The sequence below is a fragment of the Lissotriton helveticus genome, chromosome 5_1 (assembly GCF_964261635.1).
Source record: "Lissotriton helveticus chromosome 5_1, aLisHel1.1, whole genome shotgun sequence".
In the NCBI taxonomy this organism is placed as follows: domain Eukaryota; kingdom Metazoa; phylum Chordata; class Amphibia; order Caudata; family Salamandridae; genus Lissotriton; species Lissotriton helveticus.
Window position 1 is genome coordinate 717,374,437 of NC_136065.1, and position 15,946 is coordinate 717,390,382.

The window sequence follows — 15,946 nt, forward strand, 5'->3', positions numbered from 1 at the left end:
GTAAAGGAAAACAATTTAGAACATAGAAATAAATGAATACACTGTATACCAGGAATCCCTATATGACTCCCCTTACTTTATTTATAACTATAGCATTAATGGTAGTGCAAGATGAACAGCAATGCAGAAAGCGGCAGAGCAAGCTTCAGCATGTGAGAACACAAAGCGTCCATCTTAAAGCTAGTGCGCAAGCGCAAAGCTTCCCGCCAGAACTGCGAATACGTCACGTCACGTGAGTGTGACCGACGCGTGCGCAGACGAACTCCCGCCAAGCAGCGGCCATTTTAGTGGCAAGGGTATTATGATTAATACACACATATGCAAGCTTCTCTGGGACATTCCGTGTAGTGAAAAAAATTTGCAATATTAGTAACACAAACATGTTGATTACATTTCATTAATGTTATTTGAGGTTCTTGATCCAAGCAAGTCGCTTTACGTGCAAATCCTTGCTCCATCAGGGGTAGTACAAGAGTTAGTTGCCTTTGGTTTGTTAGGTTTAACTTGGTGGGGGTTTACTCCTGGGTGGCTCAGTGAGCTGAAAAGATTTGGGTTTAATAAATAAATAAATGAAATATGTTGTTAAGATGTTTTGTTTCACACCTGTCTTAATAAAGTGGCCTTTCTTGCTTACTAAGAAGTTGTGGACAGTGAATCCTTGCGCAATGTAATACTGGAGGCATGGTTCAAAGCCTCATGGATATTGTAGTTTTTTTACAAATGTAGTTTTACTTTCATTGGCTGCTGTGTTTTGCAGTAAAGAAATGAGAAAGCATAATCCTCGTCTCCGTGTCTTTAATTGAATCTAAAATTCTTGTCGCGATAGCTAGAAAATTTTGTATCCTGAAGCAGCACACTTCCAAAGCCCACACATGACAGTAACCCGATTCAAGGACCCATTCTCTCGATTTTATTTTTAAATCTCCCACTTTGTTCTTCTGAAATGTTGGCATGTATGACTAAGTACAACATTTCATGTACATTACACAACTGCTCTCAAACTATCAAACGGTGTGTCAACAAATATTACAAAACACACCGTCAGCGATTTACTTGCAAAAGGACGCTATTAGGAGCAGCTTGCACCAGGGCACGCTCCCGTTATCAGGTGATCTTGTGGTGTTGGCACTATTGATTGGGTCATTCCTCTAGTGGGAAGTACCCTAAACCCTCTTTTTGAATGCCACACTCTGCTTCTGCCTCAGACAACATGGCGGCATGCATTCCCATTAACTTAACCTCACACACAAGATGTTGGCATTTGTATTACAGGATCTTGTCTCGCTTCGGATCCCGATTCGGATCACGGGCTCTCTAACGTAATTGTCGTGTCTGTTGCCTCACTTAAGATGGCGGCCCGTTGACTCCGCTTTCTCATCATATTTCATGTAGCTGTCAATGGAGCGCGCAGTGCTCTCTGGTATAGAAGCCCGTCCTCCTCTGCTCCCCTTTACCCTGCCTTTGGGCGCAGTTTACTGGAGAGCCAGCTGTAGCCGCCATGTTGCTGTCAGCTTCCCTGCACCCCCAGCTCCTTGCGTCCTAAAAGTACCAGTCCCCGGGGGGCTGGCCGAAGACCGGCAGTTCAGAGTGGGGAGTGTCCCTGCAACCCTGCTGACACCTCCCACTGCACCTCGCCCACAGTAATGTCCACCAAGGAAGGGAGACAGTCGAGCACCGAACGGGCGGTGAAATGTGAGTGTCTGTGCTAGCCGCCCCCACAGTCCTCTAGCGACTCGTGTTTAGTGCGCTGCGACCCCTCCCGGTGGTATAAAGCGGAAGCTGCTCGAATACCTCGGGAGTGGCAGCCCAGCGTGTCCTCCGGCCTTACATCACCATCTACAGCTGTAGTTGACAACAACAACAATAACAGCGTGTCCTGGCGATTATCCTGCTGCCAACAGCGTGCTCGCCCGAATAGGCTGTGTAAACGTCTGGGCGTGACAAGTGGGTCTGTGCCCGAATGCTGATGAGAAATGTAAGGCAGACAGGTGCATGTGATTGAGAGAATCCCTATTATGTGTTATTGACGGGCAAGTTGTAAAACTATGCGGCAGGTGCAAGTATTTGATTGCGTTTGCTACAGGCATGAGATAGTGTATATGTATTACGTTTAGCACCTAAAATGAAACTGAGCGTGTATGTGCGCCAGGTGTGTGTGCAGGCGTCTTTGCTTATGATAGCTGTCTGAAGCATTATGTGACAAGTATACTTATTTGAAAAGTGTGCATGTTTGCAAAAGGTGTATATGTCTTTGAGGCGTGAGGCGCGTGATGGTTTGTGACACCATGCTTATGACCCATTTGTATTTAGTAGTTTGTGACTTATCGACAAAAGGAGCAGTGGAGTGTCTGCTAGTTTACAGTCGGGCTTCAGCCCAAAATCTAATACATTTTGTTCGCCTTACCTTGGTTTCCTTATAACTATATAGTGGTCACCCCAGAGTTTAGTGACGCTATATTTTATCTATTTATTTTTTAACTTGCCGGCTATTTAGCCGACTGCGAGCACATATAGTGTACTTCGCTCTTTAATCAGACTAAATAACAGATATTTACTATTTGCCTTATGGCTGGGAAAATACTGAAGAAAACATCTATTTCCAACATCCATCTAATAGCGCATTATATAAAATCTAATATCACCACCGTATATTATAAGGATATTGCAAAACGCCAATTAATGATGTGACCATATAGAGGAACAACATGGAAGGCAGTGTTCCTTTATAAGATCATGGAACTCCGAAATGACTTCCACTGTCCTTTCAATGTGCGGCAGTTTTTTTTTGTATTCCTTATAATAAATGGTTACACCTTGACTCTTCCTAAACAAGCATTGAAAAAAGCAAGCGGTCTCGTATTTGTTTGAGTTAGAGCTATTGGCATTGTAAATGGCAAAGTCTTTTACCTATGTGTTATGGAATGTATGTGTGTGGCGTGTAGTGGAATTATGTGTGTTGGATTGGATTAGTTGATTGTGTAATTGTGGCATTGAATTGTGTGGATTGGATTTGTGTAGTGGAATTAAGTGACATGGTGTGCTGTGGTATTATATGGACAGTAAATATGTGGTATTGAGGGTCCACTGAAATTATGTGGAGTGAGATTGTGTGTTATGGAGTTTAATTGTGTGAAATTGTATTTTGTGTTGTGGAGTGGTATGTAGTGGAGTTTAATTATATGGTGTGCTGTTGAACTTGGTAGGACGATGTAGACTTGTGTGATATGGATTAGATGTATGGTGTGTTGTGTAATTGTGTTGTTGAGTTGTATAATGTGGTTTAGTGTTGAATTATGTGGTGTGGATTGCAAATGAGTGGAGTTGAATTGTGTGGAACTGTGTGGATAGCTTTACCTCTTCGATGACGAAAAAGAAGAAATAGGTAGGTGTGGGGGGAATAAAGCAGAGTGGTGTGGAGTAAAGCAGAGTGGTGTGGAGTAAAGCAGAATGGCGTGGAGTAGAGCGGACTGGAGTAAAGAAGAGTGGAGTAAAGCTGAGTGGCGTTGAGCGGAGTGGCGTGGAGTAAAGCAGAGTGGAGGAAAACAGAGTGACGTTGAGCGGAGTAAAGCAGAGTAGAGTACATCAGTAGATTAAAGTGGAATGGAGCAGAGTGGAGTAAAGTGGAGTGGAGTAAGGTAGAGTGTAGGGGACGTTGAGTTGAGTAAGTAAAGAAGAGTGTCATTGAGTTGAGTAAAGAAGAGTGGCATTGAGTGGAGTACAGCAGAGTGGTGTTTAATGGAGTACAGACGAGTGGTGTGGAGTGGAGTGGAGTACAGCTGGGTGGTGTTGACTGGAGTAAAGCAGAGTTGCGTTGAGTTGAGTGGAGTAAAGCAGAGTGGTGTTGAGTGGAGTAAAGCATATTGTAGTGGGTTAAAGCAGAGTGACATGCAATGGAGTAAAGCAGAGTGGCATTGAGTGGAGTGGATCAAAGCAGAGTGGCGTTGAGTAGATGGGAGTGAAGCAGAGTTGAGTGGAGTGAAGCAGAGTTGAGTGGAGTGAAATGAAGTTGAGCAGAGTGGCCTGGAGTGGAGTTTAGCAGAACGGCGTTGCATGGAGTGGTGTTGCATAAAACGGAGTGGGGTTGCCTAGAGTTGGGCAGTGTTGCATGGTGTGGCATTGTGTAGATTAGAGTGGTGCGGCATGGATTGCAGTTGTGTAGAGTGGAGTGGAATACAGATACTTGGAGTGAAGTGGAGTTTCGTGGAGTGGCGAGGCAGAGTTGCGTTGCGTAGAGTGGCGTGCAGAAGCATGGCGTTGCATGGAGTGGCACTGTGTGGCACTGCGTAGAGTGGCGTTGCCTTGAGTGTCACTGCTTGGAGTGGCGTTGCATAGAGTGGAGTGGTGGGTTGGGTAGAGTGAAGTGTAGTTGTATGGAGTACAATTGCGTAGATTGAATTGTGTGGCGTTAGTTAAAACAATTGGCTTGAAAGGAAATATCAGATTCAGAAGTTCATTAAAGAATTGTACGTCAACTGCGGAAGGAGAAATACCAAAACTGTGAAAATGTGTATAAACAGTATTATCGGTAACATAAAGCAGTGTAATTGGTTCCCTGTTGACAGAAATGGAGCGTTCAGATGTGAGGGACTTCTGGCTGGATTGGGATGGAGAAAGAAGTTGCCGGAGAGAGAGTGAGGAAAGAGACATATATTTTAAACATTGGCCACGACATGCACGAGGCTTCGCAGACATGTTAATCAGTTTACCATAAGGACGGGGACGCATCAATGGCATTGAGCAGGAGGGGGAAAAACAAGCATTTGCAATGCAATAGGTCTCGCATTTGCGAGACTTTGAGCTACTGGCATTGTAAATGACAAACCTTTTATCTATGTGTTGGTTTTAAAAACGGATAAATAAAAGGCATTGCCATTTAGAATGCCAATAGCTTAAAAATTTCGCTAATGCAAGACCCGTTGTATTGCAAATGCTTGTTACACTCTGGGTGAAAACAAAAAAACTTCAACTCTGCAATAATACAACTCGTCACTGCCGTTGATAAAACTTCAAAGAGACTCATTTTTCAGTTTTATATAGCGCAAACTTAGAGCGCTTTACATGAGCACCAGTTACATTACACAAGGTATTCATTTTTGAATCACAGGATGTTGTGGCGTGAGGCTCGAACCGATTTTCTCAGCTAGAAGGTCCACAGCAAAGTCATAGTTGCTGCTTATTTATCTTTTTCAACTTACGACCATTGACAAAGCCAATAGTCCTGGCTTGTTGTAGGTATGATGTTACTTGTGTGATATATCTGGATCAATGGACAAATGGAGCAAAATACCAGTGGGGCGGCATACTATGCTAAGCACATATTTTTTGTTTTAAACCACACCTTTAATTACAGTGGCCACGGCCCAATGAGAGACCACCCCCCAGTTTAATCTCTTATTATGAGTGCTGCACGTGAGCTCTTTCCCCGCAAGGTCACCCACTTCAGGGTGGCTCCTGCTGCCCCGCCCCCTTTATCCTGGTGTCTGAGACCTGAGCTGTGGTTTGCCCACCCACCCAGCAGTGACTTTACACCCCGGGCCATTGAAAGGGGTGTAGGTAGGGACAGGGCACCCCACTGAAGGTGGATGGGATTTACTTGGCGTTATCCTGGCTACAGAGCGCTGTATGCTGAAGTGGTGGAGCGAGGGTGGGGGGAGGAGTCACGCCAGCTGGAACCCTCAGCCAGAGGTTTACACGTGGGTGAAGTGTGGAGGAGGGGGTACTTCCGGTAATCTCCGGGATCCAGAGTAGGGCAGTCTACCAGGAACCTAACTATCAAGGGTGCAGCAGCACCGGATCCCACAAACCCCTCTATACTGCTGCAGTTTAGTATCCAGACAGCAGTCTGGAGTTCATTGCTCTCTTGCACCGGGGCTCTTGCCACATTTGCCCCTTCGCTGCACTTTTCCAGAGCAGGGTGTGCCCCTCTCCCTCTGGGCAGCAAGAGTAGAGAGAACTAATGTCATCACCTCAGGGTGAGTCACTGGTGAGAGGCTGTACTGCCTCATGTGAGGTATCTGCTGAACATCACACTGGGCGTCGGGAAGTAGCCGGGACCCCAGGCACGTCTCCTGTCCCACGTGAAGGTCAGAGCAGAGCATGAATGTTGTGGTTCTGGTGTAAGTGCTTAGCAAAAGGCTTGAGTGACTCCTATGGAAGATATGCTCAGGATCACACCATGTGTCAAAGATGAGCCTGGATCAGACTGGTGTCGGAGACTCGTCTCCTGGGCAGTTTGAAAAACGAAGAATGAAAGCACCTTATTGTGAGCGGTTGTAGCAGGTTCTAGGTCTCCTTGTGGGTCACTCGATCAATCCCAGACTCTGTCCAGAGTGGGTAGGAGGTGATCGCGAGCCTTTCCTCTTCTTTGAAAAGATTTTTGCAGGCACATGGGTATATGAAATACGTAGACAGGAAACAGACGTTCCAAGTGCTCTCTCCTGATAAACATAAAAAAAAAATAAGTTAGTCTTACCTCTTCTCGTTGTCACATTTTAAACTTGATCCATGCATCCTGCTGAAAGAAAACATTCACAGTTCAGATGGGCGGAGCAGTGTGAAGCAGGCTTCTGCACGAGCAGCGGGAACAAAGGCAGGCCTCCATGTTGGGATGTGGTTCGTGACACGCCAGTCGGCCGGGCCTTCTCTCTCTAAAATGAACGAGCGCGGTGCCCCAAAAGCGGGCGTCGCTCTCAGTGTTACAGTTTTAAAAAATAAATAAACCAAGCGCGGTGTCTCTGAAGTGGGCGCCACGCTCTGTGTTAAAGTAAAAAATAAAAATAAAATACAGAGCGTGTGTCCCATAGAGCTAATTAAATAAACCGACTGCGACGCCGTGAAATGTAAGAAGTCACATACCGGAAAATGCAGCGTAGCTGCCATTGTCCCAAACAATGTCTGTATAAATGAGTACTGAACCAACATATCAATCCCACCATGTCACATCATGACTGCACAATCCAGTCCAGATGGGCGGGCCGAAAATGAGACAGGGAGGGAACAAACAAGCCTCACTTCAAATAGAAAGCGAGCGTTTACCATAAAGTGTGACGCGCACCAATAAAAAGCATGGGCGGAGCTTCCACTCCACTTCGAATATCTCCTGGATTACAAGAGGTCACGCAGGGCGAGCAGCACATGCGCTGCAACGCTAGGCGAGGCCTAAAAACAGACCTCGGTCTTGGAATGCACAGCAAATGGAACAAGGTTTACAGCCCTGTTTAAACCGACCTCTGTAAACCACGAGCACTTGTCTCCTGTGCTGCATCTTAAAGAAAGGAATAGTGCTCATAAACTCTGAGTAACAACACATGTAACGAGGGAAGTCCTTGAAAATGGGCAGAGCTTTTAAAAGCCATATCCTGAATATAGCATGTCTTGCAGAGACAGTGCAAGCGCTGCCTAGGCGAGACCTAAAAACCACGTAAAGCCTTGGTGTCATATCTTTTTGTGCTGATATGAAGAATAAATTAGCATCTGTCCTGTGAAATTAAAAGCAAAAAAAGCAGTTAGTAATTTTTTCTAAAAGATATCAGTATCGGTTTTATATAAATTGGAGTAAAAAATGGTGTGCACATATTGTATAGAGCAATACAAATAGTTGATGGATGTAATGCTGAACTTTGTCAAGCACTTACCCCCCAGTCACAGATCTGGGTTAAATACATTGTTCCTTTGCTTGCCATGCCACTCCAGTCTTGACCCTGCTCCTGATTGAAACAGGCCAGCCGGAATTGCCAGGCCAGGTCCTTCCTTGCCTGGAAAACGAGCATCCTTGGACTGGTTTCGGGGTATCACCCCTCATCAGCCATGATAGCTTGAATCCCATAGTGAACACAGGAACCACGTCTGGGCATACTCTTCCCATGAAGGGCGACTTATAACAACACAAAAAAATTGATGGATGGAATGCTGAACATTGTCATGCATTCACCCCTAGGCAAAAATGTGGGTTAAATTCATCATTCTTTTGCTCGCCACTTCACCCCAGTTTGGACCCGGCCATATGCTAATGAGTCGACCCTGCTCCTCATGGGAACAGTCCAGCCCAAACTGTGAGGTTAGCTCCCCCCATGACTGGAAAACAAGCAGCCTGGGACCAGTTTCGGGGTATCACATATTGTGTAGAAGCATGCAGATATTCTATGTTTCCTATAACGATCTATATCATAGAAAACATAGACATGTTAACATAAATATCGTCTTTCTAATGATCATGTTTTCTCTTTATGAAAAAAATTCAGAAGAAGGAAAAGCCAATTCTCAGTTTTCTTCTATTAATTATGGTCCGCGACATGCTTTTCACTCTCGTTACTTGCGCGATAGCAGGCATTGTGACGTCAGAATTCAACTGTAATACCTTATTACAGTTAAGCAATTACATTGTTTTTTTATTACAGGTGAATAGGTGTCATATCTCATCTGTAATACAGAAATTAGAGACAGGCTTTCCTACCTGGGTTCCAGGCTCCCATACATTAAATACTATTTTGGCTGCACAGGGCTAATAGCAATTATTTACTCAGCTGCTTAGTATCGGAGGTTATGTTTTGTTTGGCTCGTAGCCCAGCAACTAGAAAAAACATTTCATTGTATCCCCCCTATCAGTTAAACTGCTTGAAACACTATACTATTTGAATACTGCTCGGGCAAATTGGCAACTCTCACCTCTTTCTGGACACCAGGTAAACACCAGAAATATTGTAATAGTTGACCATCTTCTAGAAGTGATTGGAGAAGATGCGCAGAGCCCAAGATCACTGCTAATACGAAAGTTATGAGCCGCCTCCTCAATTTATTGCTTAGTGATATTTATGTAACCGAGCTGTGGATGGTAAAAATGCATCCCTGGTGTAATCTTGAAGTCTGGTCCAAAACAAGGCAATAATTTAATGTATTTAACTTAAGGGTATAGTCCAAAGGCAAGCAAGGACAATTTCGCCTTTATTTTATATCAGTACTTTAATTTTTCACAATAAAGTATCGATACAAATTCAAAAGTGTCCCGCAGGAAATTAAAGATTCTGTGTTGAGGAGGCGTCTGCCATCTGTCAGGGCTGCCCTCTTAGATGTGATGATGTGCTGTTTGTTGAGATATCCCATCGTTGCCTAGAAACGTGGAGTATTGGACTCTGGGGAATATATATTTTTTAACAGCGTGCTGCTGTGAAGAGAAGTGAAGTACATGCACTTCCAAGCTCTGGACCGGTCCTCTGACTTGTATCAGCTTGGTGCCTCCTTCCCACCACGCCTATGAGAGAGGTGGGGGTGTTAGTTTCACCGACAAAAGAGATGAGACCGTTGACAGTGGAGTGCAGGACTTTATTTTCTGTCCAAGACAAAATGCAGGGTGTTGGATTACAATGCACAGAAGCCCTCAGTCAAGGTGTTTTCTCGAGAATATCCAATGTCTTTTTCGCACAAAAGGTATGTTAAGGCAACCTGCACACGTGTAAACTGTTTAGACCAGAACGTTGCCTAGGTTGTCTGCTGCTAGTTCTGCACGTTTCATGAATGTACATCATGACTATAATTTTCCAATGCAGTCTGATCAAACCTGTTGTCATGCTCAGATTGAGTTTTCTTAGTCTATTCTGCTTCACTTGCTTTAAATAGGTATTTCAATTGACATCGAGGAATCCACTTTGATCTTTCTTGAAATGCTGCTTCCTTTCTGTCACAGCTGCAGAAATCCTTTTAATTACCACCAACACCAGGCAGTTGCTTTCCTCGATGAGTATTCTAACCCTTCCACATTTAATGGGCATTCCACAAATAAGCACTTTTGTATTTTTGTATTGTTTAATGCTGTGAATACAATGCAGATCTGAGATTTCATTTCAGGCTCAGACCTTCACGGTTTGTTCATCATTGAACTATGCTCTTTGGACAGAAGTCAAGGAACGGAAACGGACCTTCTGCCCATGAGTTTTGCAATAAACTCAATCACAAACCTTTGCTCATGGGTTGCTTGCAGACCACATAGCCCCTCCCACAACTTCAATTGGTTAAGCCAATAGGTCTGACTTTAATGTGCCCATACATGTAAACATAGGCAATCACACATTGATTTTACTTATTGCATGAACAATTGATGTTTATCACACAAAGCCTGCCCTTCTGGCTTTTGCCAGTGCTAGGGAAAACATAGGAAAAAGGATTGGTTTCTGTATAGAATGCATGCAGGAAATAAATTATTGAATGTGACAGATGGCATTATGATTGAGTGTTCTTTTCAGATGTAAACCAGGCCCCCATGCTTTCCAATAGAAGCTCCTCCTAGAAGGTGGAATTGATCCAGTGGGTTACCAGCAACAGGTACTCAATTACCAAATACTCACCTGAGCCCATAAACACACATTCACTCTACCTGATAATAAACCTCTGGGGTCAATTGTTTATACTGTTTATCATTCTAGATTAGTCTTGTTTTATTCTCAACTAATCTTTCACTGATCAAAAAGTTCTTTCCTCTGGTCAATGGACCAGATTAGTTGATGGTGAAATGACATAAATATTATCTACTTACATTTGATGAAATAACCACAGACTTGGGAAATATTTTGAATCTTTATCTAAATTAATTTCATGTGAACCACTTACAAAGTACAGTGCCGCCACCTTTGCTCAAAGGAAGGAAGATTCAGTTAATCAATCAGTCAAACAATTTCTTATCTCTACTCTGACGTTGCTCAGAAAGGAGAGGATAGAGACAAAAGCACATCTGCATCAATACGGAAAATATATTTACCAAGAATGGTGTGAAAACGAGCCCCCTGGCCAAGGAGCTGGGAAGGGTCCCCTTGGAACGGTCAGGCGACGAAGGCTTCAGGACAGGATAGATGACCTCTCTACCACCGGCTCTTGCGTAGCACCCCTCTCTGACACTCTCTTCCTCCTCGAGATTGTTCTGCGAACTTCTTCTAAGCAAATTAATTTAAAATAAAGTGGTTCTGCATTCGATTCTTCTTCAGCTTCTCTCGTCACTCCAACAGCATCCCGAGCTCTGCAACATTCAGTATCGACGTCTCTCTAACTAACTAAGAACTACCTCAATTAAACCCTACAATATTCATGTACCTCCCAAAAATGTTTCAATATTATGAAACTCCTAACTCTGATTGGACCGGCAAGGGGGGGATGATCATCACACCAGGCTTAATTCCCCATTTATACTTTCAATCCATTGTTTAAAATCCCACCCCTTAATTTCTTATTCATATTTCTTTATTTCCCACCCGTATTCACATCATATTAGAAACAAAAGTATAAAGTTCATCTGTTCCCATTCATCTTAGAGGTTCTCAAGCTTATTCCCAGGTTATGTATCCGTTTCGACCTTGAGCTGCGTTCAAAAGTGACCTCACTTCTTTCAGCTTCATCCTATCACGCATGCGTAGCAATCTGGTGGCAAACCGACCGTAGACTCATCTGGAACCCCAAGAAACGCACTAATAAGAGGCAAACGACATATGTCAATTTCGAACATAAATGGTTTAATTGTATACCACCTATCTCTACTCTAATCCTATTCATTTATTTAAGCTTTCCCCGCACTAGTGTTAGTAAAATAGCATGTTTTAGTTTCAGCAAAGCAGATGCTGAGCATGTGAGCTTTCAGACAGCCATGTTAATAGCCTTTGCGCAAGCGCAAGAAATTCCCTCCAAGCGACAGCTCGTCATACTGCTTAGATGCAGTTGACACATGCGCAGTACAGTTTTACCCCTTAGCGGTCATTTTAGAATTTCACTCGAGTTACTTATTAGTAAAACACATGGGCAGCTTCTCTTTCTTGAATATATAATGTGCGTATTCATTTATACAATACATGGTTAATACAATATTTAAAGTTAAACAAGAGGATTATTGCAGAGCAAGACTCTTTTCTACAAGTTCTTGCTCCATCAATCCCCTCTCTGATGGCATTTTTGAGCGATCACAAAATCACCCATCCCAATCAGATGCCAACTTTAGCACATCTCACTTTCTTTCCCTTTTCCGTTCTTATTCTCATCTTTATTCTTTAGATCCTTCATTTGATCATATAACTTTCCCTTCATTTCTTCTAATTGTATTTCTTCATACTTTATTTTGGTCCCTTTTCCATTTATTTTATATCTCCGTCTTCTCAGTTTATTAGTACAACACTTACACCATATTACTATTGTTAAGACTATTTTAGTTATTCCAACTAATGGTAGATCTACTTGACCTGAGAAACTTTTTCCAAAATCAGTAAACCAATTCCCTATTGAGGAAATACTCTTTGTTAGTGTTTCCCATACATTATCAACCTTCAGGGGTTTCAATTTTTCATGAAGTTTCGTAATATTCTTAACATATCCTCTAATTTCTTTATTTTTATCTGGTATGTAAGTGCAACAATGTTGCACTTTCAACATTCCTTCGCCAATAAGATATCAAGCGCAAGACGATTTTGTAAAACCATAGATCTGATTGCTACCATTTCTGTATTAATCATCAAGAAACCTCCAGCGGCATCTGTCGAAAGACGATCAACTACTGTTGATAACTGACAGATTCTATGTGAATTTGGAATGACCCCCACTGAAGGTATCAAGTTCATTGGTGTTTTCATTGCTTCCAGTGATTCTATTTACATTATATATCTTCTGAAATACAATTCCGAAGTAGCAGCTCCCATACCACCGTGCAGGCACCTTATAATAAGCTTTGTTCCACACACGTAGTAAACTCCAGGAAATACTGGATCCGTTCCCCTTTTTAGTCCCCAACCTCCCAAAATTAGGAAGTTATGTACACAATCACTGGAACCAATAAATACGTTATTGTAGTCTGTCTTTAATCTATGGAGGCACTGTTTTTACAAAGTCTAGGGACATTGCAGCATGTGCCTTCCCAGCTGTTAGAAACGGGGTAGCGTGGTGCGGAGTGGGTAGGCCAAACTCCGGATCATTGTGGAAAGCATTTGCGCAGCACACACTCACAGGCGACACACTAGGCACATTACAAAAGAGACTTCAGACCAGGTTGCGTAAAAATAGCTTTTTGTATTAAGAACTCCTTTGGGTCGTAATCACAGGCACATACACTACTGTGCCAACTGTAACCAGGCAGCAACCTACAGGGAGAATATTTACAGGGTTGGGCCAATCGGGCCGCTGCCGGAACCATTACAAGGCATACAGAATAAATGTAAGTTGTTCAATAAATGTGTAACATCCAGTTCCTACTGGCAAGTCCAGGTACTGGGCAACATTGCTATGAGTATCAGGCCTAAACATAAGGCATCATCATTAGCATAGGTCCTGAAAACGTAATCAGGCAGGAACATAAAGCATTTTAACTATAGACTCCGGCATAAATCACCTTTGCCGTAGGCCTGGAAGGAAAACATCAGGTTAGGCATAGCCATAAACATAAATGCAACATTAGGCATAGACTGAGACATCACACTATGCATAAAAATAGGCATAAACATAGACCCTCAACACGTGGGCCTAACTCCAGGTAGAAGACACATTATGCATAGTATTAGCATAAGTACATTACTTCACAACATTAGCAGGGCACCCTCGTAACCCCAATAGGAGCATACATCACATTTGAATGAAAACATTAGGAGTTGGCACAACCACATGAGCACCAAGGCCTCAGTAGGCAGGGAACTCCTTGGGAACAATTAGGGGCATAAACCAGATTAGCATAACTACGTTAGCCATGGACTTCAGGCCTAGAAACCCATTATACCTCGCCACCATGAGTGTAGGCCTTAGGGGAAACGCATGATCAGCCTAAATGACATTATGCATGCAAAGCTGCCCTTCTCAGAACATTGGTATAGACAAACAAAGTGGCCCTAGGCATAACTTGGTCACAGTCAATAAATGAATTACTGTTGATTTTAGTTATAGGGATGAATCCTGTAAAGAAAAGAGGGGAGACAAAAACACACAATAGCCAAATGCATATACAATTATTCAGTACCCAAAATATTTGCATTAAAAAAGGAGAGAAATTAATCTTAGTCCGTTCAATTTACACAATTTATTTACATTATATATAAAAACATTAGAAACTGAGGAAGAAGCTGCCAGGTGCAGCGAAGAAAGTGCAAAAGTAAGTGCTCACGTGAAGGAGGAGGAAGATAGGAAAAGATTCCAAAAGCAAATTCAATGATTTATATTCAGCTGAATTCCAATTCTTCTAGCCGAATACCACAAAAGCGGTCTGCCAAACACAATTTTATCCAAAGACTTTTTATTCCAGTTGTCTGACTCGGTGTAACTGTAGTTGTGCAGACAATCAATATTAAATGAGGAGGGGAAACAAAAGTGCAGGCCCCAGAAGAGGGGAGAGTGTCCAATGTTGCAGCTGCCCGCTTCTGCGGTGCAGCTGTGTCCAGAAACAAGCACTGGCAAATGGCACAGATGAGGGCCCCACTTCGGGGCTACTTACTCAACCTTGCCCAATCGTTACAACTGTCCGGTGGAGCAGTTGTGCAAAGCACAGTCAGTCCAATACTGGGACCGGGGAAGCCCCTCTTCTGGGACTCCTAAAATCAACCAGTGACCCAAAAGAATACTGGCACCGGCAATGTGCCCCGGCACACTCCCCAACCACGGGATGACTGAGCCCACTCACCGGGCTCCTCTTGTGGCCTTCGCGCCCTCCTGGCAGGCGGTGGGGCAGCTGGACTGGAGCATACACTGCTCCCACTCATTCGATGGCCGCAGGGCTCTCTCACTACACGGAGCCCTGCAGGCGTCGCGCTGCTTCTTCCCGCGGGCCCCAGGCAGCAACTCCGTTCTTCACCCGGGTCCCTTGCATAGAGCCCGGGACTTTGACATGGAGCTGGCGGGGCTCCGGCTTCACTCTGGGCTCTCCTCCGCTCACGGAGAGCCCCCCACCTTTTACGGAGCCAAGTCTCCGTCGACGTGGGGACGTTGGCCAGTACGGGGTAGGCTACCGCCTGGCTCCTTAGCAGACACGGGGCACCCCTCTCCACCGTGGGAGCCCGCTGACACCGCTGCACTTCCGGGGCATGGAGCGAAGTCTCCGTCGGCCCTGCCCACCACGACGCACCTCTATTGGCTTCACCGGGATTTCAATGAGGATCCTGCACGGCTCCGGACGCTGGTGCAGGCCCCACGCTGTCTCTACATGGCATAGCCACGGCAGTGATTTGCTGCGATTCCACAGTGCGGGGTAGACACCCGCTGAATTGGCATCAGGACCGCGGGTGGACTCCCGCTGGTCCAAGCAGGCCTCTGGTTGCGGGGTAGGCACCGGCTGAATTGTCATAAAAACCACGGTGTGGGCTCCCACTGGTTTAATTACCGAGTCACGGCCATAACTCGGGGTGGGCACCTGCAACAGGAGCGCGCAGGGGGGAAATCTCACACACCGGGGATTCACTCAGCAACACAGCACGGTATGGAATAAATGCTTTCTTCTCCCAGGCAGTACACAGAAAGCGCTCTCCTTGTGCAGGAATAAGGTTGTAGCGCTAAGTCCCACAAAAATAAAGTTGCAGCGCTCCTCTTCTCCTGGCCCTTTACATGTAGCGCTCACGGGGCGCTAGGGGCCAGGAGACCGTTCATGCAGGGTGAGATCAGCAGGCTGTAGGGCAGCTCACCAGACCTAAAGCAGCAGTTCCTAGGAACAGTCATCCTCCATTACGGTCACAATCCTGCTAGCGCAGCAGTCTCCACTCCAGCAGAGTCGTTCACTAGCCCTGCGGACAGCAGAGGGGTACAGATGGGCACAGGGGCCAGCACGCAAGCCTGTGCGGCGGTACCTCCTGGCAGGCTGTCCCCCCTCGATCAAAGTCCACCACAGCACATGGCAGGGAGCCTCAGCTCCTCTATATATACGCCCCTCACCCCACCTACCAGAAAGGGCTAGAAGCTTCCAGAAGGTTCCCTGGGAAACCGGTCCCAACTGGTTTAGGGGGAGGAGTAGAGT

General features: G+C 44.7%; 1 protein-coding gene across 8 annotated transcripts in view; it reads left to right on the forward strand.

Annotated features, from left to right (window-relative positions):
• The first annotated feature begins 1,435 nt into the window (after window positions 1–1,435).
• Window positions 1,436–15,946, forward strand: part of PPP3CB (protein phosphatase 3 catalytic subunit beta) — a 693,000-nt gene continuing 678,489 nt past the window's right edge. For 4 of the 8 annotated variants that reach the window (XM_078643127.1, XM_078643130.1, XM_078643133.1 and 1 more), the window contains exon 1: window positions 1,498–1,692. In XM_078643127.1, coding sequence (XP_078499253.1) covers window positions 1,644–1,692 — 49 coding nt within the window. In that variant the 5' untranslated portion in view covers window positions 1,498–1,643. Of the gene's footprint in view, window positions 1,693–15,946 lie in introns of all 8 variants that reach the window. The other 4 variants (XM_078643132.1, XM_078643134.1, XM_078643135.1 and 1 more) reach the window with 4 other exon arrangements.